At 36.7% G+C, this 10,818-nt stretch overlaps 1 protein-coding gene across 1 annotated transcript in view; it reads right to left on the bottom strand.

Annotated features, from left to right (window-relative positions):
• Positions 1 to 448: 448 nt before the first annotated feature.
• The window catches only part of rgs11 (regulator of G protein signaling 11), a 135,872-nt gene continuing 125,502 nt past the window's right edge, over positions 449 to 10,818 (bottom strand). The window contains exons 18-19 of the mRNA XM_059979415.1: positions 10,114 to 10,283; positions 449 to 751 (exon numbers count right to left, since the gene is read on the bottom strand). Of these exons, the coding sequence (XP_059835398.1) occupies positions 622 to 751; positions 10,114 to 10,283 (300 nt within the window). The 3' untranslated portion in view covers positions 449 to 621. The remainder of the gene's footprint in view (positions 752 to 10,113; positions 10,284 to 10,818) is intronic.

Genomic DNA, 10,818 nt, shown 5'->3' with positions numbered 1-10,818 from the left:
TCATTGAGCAATTACAACAGTGATGGCATTTTCAAATTTTCCTTTATATAAGCCATCAGCAGAATGTTTTGATCTTCTAGTGGAAATGTATTATTTTAAATTCTAATCGCATTTCTGACCTTGAATACCTTATATGGAGAACATCTCCTTGGCATGGTCTCTGAATACAATTGTAAGACAATTTGGATATAACATGCATTACATTTTAGTTACACAAAGCATATTTCCCCTCTCCTTACAAACGTCCCACCCCAATCCTTCCTATGAGTTTTAATCAATAGAAGGTAGCTGAGACCTATTTGGATGTAAGTTTTGAAGTTTGAGATTGAAAATCAATGCAAAACAAGTCAATATCAATGTATAACGTATATTTAAATTCTCAAATTTACAATATACTTATACAAAACTTCTTTTATAAATTAAATAGCTTTATAATGACAAGTATTAATCAGGTGAATATTCATACAGTTTGCTATAAAAATTACTATTGTGAATTTTTAAGGAAAATATTGCAGCTGTTTAAAACATACTCCTAAGATAAAACTATAGAGTGCATTTTTTATGTAAGTAAAGGCACTTCACAAAAATGAACCACTTTTCTCCCACATTCTAGGCTTTTTCCTAACATCTTGTATTCCATCCAAACTCATCCATTTCTGTTGTAAATTGCTGACCCTTGGAGGTGCTTGCATCTTCATGCTGTCGGTATCTCTGAGCTTCTGGGGAGACGTTAGCTGCATTCTGAGACAGACTAGGAAAAGCAATGAATTAATTTTATTATCAGGTAGTTTAAATCAAAGAATTAGAGATTTATATTTAATACCTAAATACTGTATTTTCTTGAACCAGCTAACAATCTTGCATTTTCTGCTCATTTTAATTTAAAAGTTCAAATTATAGCTATTCTATCATGCACAGCAAATTACAATCTTCAAAATCTATGGCAGATGTCAAGTGTTCCCATGTTACATTGTTGTATGTGGATAATTTTAGAAAATACATAAGCAAAATAAGGTGTAATAGTCTCATTAATTGGAGGCATTATTAAAGAAAAATACTGCAGCTGTTTGAAACATACTCTGAGGTAAAATGCATGATTTTATACAAGTAAAGGCACTTCACATTCTCTGCCCTGACCAGAAACAGGATTATATGAGCCATTAATACAATGGTAAAACTTCACAAATTACCTGCAAACTCACCAATCAGCAAAAAATACCAACTCTGTCTTTGGTATGCCTGATTCTTTTGCTACATCTTGAAACAGAAAAAGATGCATTTTCTTAAACCCACATTCTACAACAGCTTTCTGGAGGCAGATGCCCTGAACCATTGTACTCTGTTGAAGGCAGCAGTAAATCTTGTGTCCACCATCTGAGTTTGATTACTTGATTAGATGTTCACCAATGCTACCAAAGGGACACCAGCCCACAGCATAATATCATAAAGCATTTGGTAAAACCCCAATGTTTTACAGATTATTTGAAGCCAACGTTACCTTTGAACTGGATAAAAATCCAGTAAGCTACAAAGCAGCCTGTTAGCCATGATACCATTAGCCAATAATCCAACTAAGTCTAGGAGAGGACCCCAAAGATTCACGCATACTTCATAGTAGCAAAACTCCTCAATTTAAAGCATTTGTTCCACAATCGAGGGATCATGTTTCCATTCTGGCTGGCTGTTTGAGTACAGGTAACCACCTCTTGATTGAAATCAATTTCTCATTAGACTATGCTTTTGGCAGTCTTCAGTAGTATCTCGGGTGAATGAGGTGTACAGCTAATTAATTAAAATATCTCCACATATACTTGCTTCATGATAGCAATACACTATACTTTTGACTAATAACTTGGTACAGCATGTATCCCTCAACAGGCCACTCAGCTTCACCTGTTGCTTCCATAAACATCCTTTTATTGATTTTTCCTGGCATGTTATGCTACTTGGAATTTTAAATTCCGGTAAAATGGATGAATTTTAGTAAGTACAGTTCAGAGTGAAATGAATCCAAAATAACTAATGTTCCCAGGTACTTCCTGCACATGCATTTGTGAGTAAGTAGTTCAGGAAGTTAGAAACTAATCTGAGTATCCCTAAGTTTTATTGTTTTTGCCTGGAACCACAGAACTGTACAAACACAGTGATATCAACTTCAATAGTTGCAGCAAAGTTGTGATTAAAATGACAAAGTGTCATATTTACCTCACGGGGTCATGTCTGAGAACTATCTTGGTATTTAAAATACTGCATTTTATTTCTAATTGGATATTAATCCAATCTTTAATTGTGGACTTTCTGGTGAATTCATTTGTATCTTTGGCTAGTAGTTAATTCCATAAAATCACCACAGCCACTACATTTGTTGTTTTACAAATATAAGGCAGTTTGAAGTTGGTCTCATTGAAGGATATACAATAAATTACAGGTTAAGGAATAAAACACTCACCTTTTATTAGAATATCTTATTTCTTGCAAAACTGGTAATAAACTTATATTGACAGTGCATGTGCTTAAACTGTGATGGCTAAAATTCCTACAAATAGAAACTGCATGAAACCGGCTGGGCCACAGAGAAATACAAAAATGCAGCACTTCTGTCAGGAAGTGATGTCATCATGCAGATGAGTAATTTTAAATTTGAACTTCAAACATATGCTTTGAATTCTTCTGCTGCTTCTTGTAAAGCTTAATAGCAGTTAGCAGACCAACACAAGGTGCATTACCACCTCCTCCTGAGGTAGAGTGGAGGGCAAAGAAACAGGAAGTATAACCAGTATGTTCTCCATCCCATTGAAAAACTCAAAACATCTAAAATTCACACATACATTATGATGGCAGTAATATCCCAACCAAGTTTCCATGTTAAACTGTACCTGTCCCATAGATGTAAATTTAGCAAGAAGATGTTTCCTTTGCACCTCATAGGAACTGCATTCAAACAGTATGCTGCACCGTTTCTTGACAGGTGCACTCTCTACAAATGCCAGTGTCATTCATATTAATTCTAAACAGGGAATTATTCAACCTAGTATGTCAATACATAAACATGGATGTATGACTTCTTCCTCCTTTTGGACTCATCTCCCAGTTGAGTTCCCACTACCTCCTGAATCTTAGAAAAATGCCATTTTCTCTTTTCCTTATCCCAACTTTGCAGACACAGTAATCAAATAGACTTTTTAATTATGGCTTTCACCTCCTCTTTATGCAAAGGCACCACTACGTTTGTGTCCTTGACTTTAAGTGATTGCTTGGCTAGAATGTCTGCCACTTCATCTTCTTCCACCCCGACAAGGCAGGAACGCAAAAGAAATGGATATACAAGCCTAGATCCTACGGCCTCAACAGATGTTGTCCAACCTCAAGAAGGATGTCTGACCTACAATTTGCAATACCTGTTTCAATAGACGTCAAAACCGAGAACAAATCAGAGTACAGAAATACATAATCAAGGTGTACTTCTTCAACCTGTTCCAAGGCTAAAATGATAGCATCTCAAATGTGAATACCTATATTTTGATAAATCTTTTCTTAATGGTCACCCAAAACTTTGGAACATTATTAGAAGCACCTGAATGGTCTGTCACTGGATCTATTAAACCCTCTGTAAAAAGCCATAATATCTGTCTTATATATTGTTGAACTTCCTGCACCACTGATATACAAAAACTCATCACCTTGGTCTTTTCTTGAAGGCTTAAATCAACCACAGACAAAAAGAAAAACCATGGAGGAGCAATGGAAAGGGTTATACAGTACTGGGACCATAATCCATATTAAATAACCCATGATTTTGTGCCCATTAATCTCCCATCCACCCAAGATTGAAAACCCTACAAATGCAGTGCTTCCAACACTACTAATGCTGCCAAAATTGGATGCCTAACCTTATGTCCTCTTACGCTAAGCCAATAAACCTGCTAACGGTAGATGCAAAGATACTTCACTTATGTTTATCAGTAACACAAAATTTGGGTTGACTTAATAGCACTACAAAACATAATCTGAATGGTTAAGCTTGAACTTCACCTAGGGGCTTTAAGATGCTGGTGAGGCTGACCCATAAGCAACACATCTATAATCAAAGACAGATTTGATTAAAACAATATACATTTAAGTGACCTGCTCGCATCCCAATCACACCCAACTAAGCACCTGAATACATTAACGGCTTTTATACACTTCCCCAGAATTTTATTCACACATGCCTTCCATGTAAGTCTTCTGTTCATCCACACACCTTGAAACATTACCACTGACTTTTGTTTATGAGATTTATCATATAACTTGAGATCTTGTAGGACCTGTCCTGTGCTATACAGTTCTATGTACTAACTTGTATCTTCGTGTCACATAAAAACATCTTGAATCCAATTGAACATTTTACCACCTATTCCCATCTTTTCCAGTTTAAGCAGCAAATGTGTCCATAATGTGTCATAAACTTTCTGAACATCAAAGAAAACTCTGATGTTCAGAAAGTTTACTCAGTGCCACCACTGAGTCTTGATTAACTTGGGCCTTACAGATATCAAATTCCAAACTTGACATCAAGTCCACGGTTATTCTTCCTTTACAAAATCCAGATTAGTATACAGCTAAGTATACTAGTATACTATTAGTAGATAATATACTATCAGTATTAATTATTACTATTATTATTAATATAATATAATATTAATATACTATTAGTATACTATTCAAAGTGAGGCCTCACCAGTGCTTTATAAAGTCTCAGCATTACACCCTTTCTTTTATATTCTAGTCCTCTTGAAACAAATGCTGATATTGTATTTGCCTTCCTCACCACAGACTCAACCTGCAAAATCAACCTTTAGGGAATCCTGCACATGGACTCTTTGCACCTCAGTTTTTCTTGCATTTTCTTTCCATTTAGAAAATAACCTTCTCACTTCTTCCAAAGTGTATGATCATACACTTCCCAAAACTGTATACCATCTGCCATTTCTTTGCCCATTCTCCAAATCTGTCCAAGTCCTTCTGTAGCCTCTCTACTTCCTCAAAACTACTTGCCCCTCCACCTATTTTCATATTGTCTGCAAACCTTGCAACAAAGCCATCAGTTCTATCATCCAAATCATTGAGATATACGTAACGCAAAAAGAATCAGTCCCAATACAGACCCCGGTGGAACGACACTAGTCACCGGCAGCCAACCATAAAATGCTCCCCTTATTCCCACTCCTTGCCTCCTTTATCCTACTTTATCCATGCTAGAATCATTCCTGTAAATCCACGGGCTCATAGCGTGTAAGTGGCCTCATGTGAGGCACCTTGTCAAAGGCCTTCTGAAAATCCAAGTATGTATCAACCAATTCTCCCTTGTCTAACCTGCCTGTTATTTCTTCAAAGCATTCCAACAGATTTGTCAGGCAAGTTTTTCCCTTGAGGAAACTACAGCCTATTTTATCATGTGCCTCCAAGTACCCTGAGACATCCTTCATAATTGACTCCAACATCCTTAAAAAAGGCCAGATTAATTGGTCAATAGTATCCTTCTTCTCCCTCTCTCCCTTCTTGAAGAGCCGAGTGACATTTGCAATCTTCCAGTCTTCTAGAGTCATTTCAGAGTCTAGTGTTTCTCGGAACATAATTACTAATGCCTCCACAATCTCTCAGCCACCTCTTCCAGAACCCTGGGGTGTACACCATCTGATCCAGGTGACTTACCTACCTCCAGACCTTTCAATTTCCCAAAAAACCTTTTTCCTAGTAATAGTAACTTCACAACCTTCATGACCCTGACGTCTGGAGCTTCCACTACACTGCTAGTGTCTTCCACAGGGAACACTGATGGAAAATACTTTTTCAGTTTGTCTGCCATTTCATTGTCCTCTAATACTTCCTCTCCAGCACCAATTTCCAGCAGGCTGATATCCATTCTCACCCCTCCTTTACACTTTATGTATCTGAAGAAACTTTTGGTATCCTCTTTAATATTCTTGCGGACATCCTTAATATATCCAATAGCCATTATAGAATCAATGGAAGAGCACAACAAACAACCCGGAGATCCAGTGTGTGAAAGACAGCAAACTGTGCAAATACAAAAAGAAAAAATAACAATAATAAAATTATCAAGAATATGAGATAAATGAAAAGTCCCTGAAAGTGAATCCAATTTTTGTAAAATCAGTCAGTGAAGTCATCCTCTTTGGCTCAAGAGCCAGATTGTTAGTAACTGTTTTTGAACCCATTGGTGTGAGTCCTGAGGCTCCTGTACCTTCATCCTGATGGCAGCATAGAAAAGAGGTCATAATCTAGTGATGGGGCTTGCTGCTTTCTGGTGACAATGCTCTGTGTAGATGTGCTCAAAATGGTGAGGAATTCGGGGATCCAATTGTACAAGGAGGTATTAAGGCCAAGGTCTTGAAGCTTATTGATTAGTTTTGAGTGGATGATATATTGAATGCCAAGCTGTATGCATCTTTGTTGTCCAGATATTCCAGATTTGAGTTAACAGTCAATGAAATGACATCTGTTGTGCACTGTTCTGCCTGTAGGCAAATCACAGCCCAGTGCTCAGGCAGGAGTTGATGTTTAATCACCAACCTCTCAAAACACTTCATCACTTTAGTTGAGGCATTTTACGACATTCATCTTAGGTACCAGTATGATTGAAACCTGCTTGAGGCAGTTGAGTACCTCAGACTGCGAAAGTGAGAGATTAAAGATCTCGGTGAGCACTCGAGCCTGTTGATGAGCATAGGTCTTTAGTACTTGGCCCAGTACCCCATCTGGACTCAACTTGATATCCTCCAAAACCAAATGATCAGGACATCTATCTTCATATAAATCTTCAGATACATCCCAGATTACCCTTTTAAAAATCCATCTGGAGATATGGGAACCTTTCCTCTGATTCACATATATTCCCATTGTACAGATAATGGGAAAACAATTATCCCAACTGTTGTATCATTATACAGTTCCCAATTACACACTCTTGTTCTATCTTCAAATACCAGCGTAAGATCTATAGCAGAAACAGTGTTATTGAACAGATTTTTCCTTGTACTCCAACTGAAGCACATAAAACACTTTTCTCCTAGAAAGTCTTCCACCATCATCACATTCACATTTGTGTCACAACGACGCCACATTAGTACTCTAAGCACTGAAATCTCCACACCATATGACCTTCTATTTTCTATTTCCACCCACACTTTCCAAAATATCAGGTGCAAAACTTCCACAAAGGTTATAAAAATTACTTTCTGTACTTTACTATTCTTTCCCCAAATTTCAACCACAATTGAGGAATAAACTACAATTTCCACAATTCTATGTACTATCCCATTTCAACAGAAGTTAGCCACTGCTGCTCCTCCCATTTTCTGATTGTGCCTTATAGGAACATAACCTTGTACTGTAAACTTAGACAAGATTTCAACCAGGTTTTCTCTACACATATAACATCAGGTTCATTTGGTAAATCTTCAATAAATTAGTTAACAAACTTCTAGCATTCCATTGTAAGATTTTAAAAAACCATTAACAGCCCTCTTTTGAAGTCTGAAGATTGTTTACTCATCCCTGTAAAGCATAGTTTATAACTTCTAGAGTTGCAGTTCTTAATATAATTTTAATTTCTTCCGTCCTACTTTTGTTTGTGCTGTGCAATTTACCACATCGGCTAAGAAGTGACAAACTTTAGTTTATCAACAACCAACAACTCCTTTGTTATACAATTATGCACTTTACACAATGACTTTAATTTATCTGTATTCTGGATACGAATAGGTCACGTTGATACTCTCTTCTGTACTTTCTGCAGAACCTCTGCATATGATGTTCCCATTACCACTTGAACACGCACTTCCACAGCTTTTTTATATACAGGACACCCTACTTTAGCAGAACTTTATTCTTCTCCACAGTTGCTACTGTTTTAGCAATTCTCAACAATTACTATAATCGTGCTCTCCACCACATCTACCACACTGCCTTTTACCCTTACACACAGCCGCTTCACGAACACAGAAAACACCTCAGGGAGGGCGGCACAGATAACTCATATAACCTAAATTAAGACTATCCAACACCATTTTTCCATCAAATTTAATCAACACCGATAAGCTATCTGTTCTTCGTCCAACACAAATTCTTTTTCAACATTTAACATCCACAACTTTCACTCAACTATTTTAAATTTTGTTCATAGAAACCTCGAGAGGCATCTTAGCGGATACTCTCCAAAGCCACTGTCATTCAATACAATTCCTTGGTGCTACTTTCCTTTCTCCCACAGCTTTTAACTCCAAAGTTTTCTCACGTTGCTTACGATCTTTACAAAACATTAAGAGTGTATCATATCTTAAAGGTTTTGCACCTATAATATCTCCTAATGATTTTTCCAAATCCTTAGTTAATCTGATTGGATTGATAGAAGAAACTTAAGAGAACCTTAAACTCTTCCTTCCTTTTATTTAGAGCCTGTCTACTGCCTTCATCATTGGATAATAAGCCACTACAATCCGTGATTTGCCACTTAACCTTCCTTTCCCAGAATCCTGCCACTCACCTTCCTCCATACAACTTCTAATCATCTAATACCATCACTTGCTCACTACCTCCATCAACTCCTGCCATCTCTACCCCCTTTCCTGCTTGAGAGCAACTCCCAACACCAGGCTCAGTCCTTTGCTACAACCCCATTTCTCTAACAAACTCCACCAGATCCTGGCTGTATGTACAGCCTCAGGTCCTGCTCTGTGTTCTAGGTCAGCCAAAAATCCACCCATGCTTTGAATTTATTCTCTACATTCAATTTGAATACAAAACCAGTTCTCCTGACTTTTGTTGGAAGTGGCATAAAATGTTCCTAATTGTTTAAACAATCAAAGCTATAGAAAAGGCAAGTTAGAATATAACTTTAACTCCAAGCCGTATACAACAGCATTTCAATGTTCAGCTTCTCAATGAAATGTGAGAAAATTCTTATTTATTGCCAAACAATGCTTTCACTAAAAATTAAGCTTACACTATTACTCCAGCTTTCCTTATGAACTGAATGGACTAACTTACACTTCTGGCTTTGACTTTGCACTGTTAACAATTCTTTTTGATTGTGTAATGAGATATTTAATATTGTTTTTCCTGTTCTCATAGGTCCATGATGCTCTATAGAGAACTTGATACCAACATGATCTAGTAACAGCAATATCCTACGAAAAAGCTCATACAAGGGCAAATCTAAAGAAAGTCTTATGCTAGATTGGGAGCCATAATAGCCGATGAATTTCTTAACTAGATACTCAGTTTTTGGGTATCGTAGCTGGTTCTTTCTGATCACTTTGGATCTTCTTGGCAGAATAGATAGATATGAAAAACACATGAAAGTACGTAACCAAAAATGTGCAAAGCATCACAAGTAAAGATTTCATTGCCCAATTAAGCAGTGCTTTGGAAGGATTTGAAGCAATCTGTTTCACAAATCAGGAAGGAAGTTGCCAGATAAACTGGATACTGTTTGGATCGCTCAAGCTGCAGTCTTCACGCATTACCCAAGCATTTCAGTCAATATGTTTAATGGCAACCTGTAGCAATGTACTTTGAAAGTTCCTAGAGGAGATGTTTCATTTCTGGTCTCTAGCAATGAGTGTGTTTGAATATAATCCAACAACTCCTTACACTTCAGCAAATTTGGTTTGACGGAAGTCAGTGTAAATCAAATGTGAGGCAGTGATTTCAACCACCAACTGGTACTTGTAAATGTCCAAGATCGAATGCTTCCCTTGCCTTGGCCAACAACTTACAAATCCAGTAAATAACTAGAAATTGTTAAGAGTATAAAATGCCAGGGATCATCATTTACATTTTTTGTTATGGGCAAATTGACCACCAGTATAACTTGCCTGTTTCTTTGTTCATTTTTGGCATACATACAGTATTTTTAACACGATGTACCTTTTTCTAAAAAAGTGAACATATTCTTTAAAAATTGACTTACTTCATGTGATCTTAGAAATGCTATTGTGCTAATCTTGAATACACTAGTGAAGGAATTTTCATATTTAGAATAAACTAAACACTATAATAATACCCTTATTACATGCTGATAATAGAAATGAGGAACAAACAGAAAACCTCTTAGGGTCCATGGAGCTAGAGGAAGGGGAAGTTGCAGCTGGAAGGGTTCCAGGACAAAATGAGGGAAGGCTGGAATGGGACCAGGAAGGTTCATCCTTGGAATAATCTGGGATATTTGTTCCAGTAAACACTCCTAGGTTTGCCAAAGGGTGGGAAAATCGGCATAGCTGTAGGGATAAAAGAAAGGAGAAGTATTTTGAGGTACAGCAATGTAACAGGAAATTATTATAAATAGAGAACTTACTGAATTGTACACACTGGATTAAATAATCATTTGATTGTTTGCCTGCTTAAGTCCTGCTATAATTAAGATACTACCTTTGGAGAAAGACTAATAGAACTTGAGACTCATGAGTTCTACAGTGTAAGCGTTACATAGGCAGAAAATGTCCATTTACAAATGAGAAAAACACAAAGATATAATGAATTATATTTATTTGAATAAGCATTTATGTATGGATTAATACTGTGAGAGCACAATGAACTTAAAATGTAAGGGTAACAAAGGTTTCATTACATTAATATCTGTAACATATTGCAGTAAGATGAATAGCAGACAAAATAAATTGTAAATTGTCCAGTTGTGTGAACATCAATAATTTATAAAGAAATTAATAGGGTTGAGCTTTTCAGTCTGAGCTATTAGGCTGTTAGTTAATTAAGGACACCACAGCAATTAACTCTAATATTGTGTGCACAAGA

The sequence above is a fragment of the Hypanus sabinus genome, chromosome 9 (assembly GCF_030144855.1).
Source record: "Hypanus sabinus isolate sHypSab1 chromosome 9, sHypSab1.hap1, whole genome shotgun sequence".
Classification (NCBI taxonomy): Eukaryota; Metazoa; Chordata; class Chondrichthyes; order Myliobatiformes; family Dasyatidae; genus Hypanus; species Hypanus sabinus.
The sequence above is the reverse complement of the archived record's forward strand: the minus strand, read 5'-3'. Positions and strand labels throughout refer to the sequence as shown.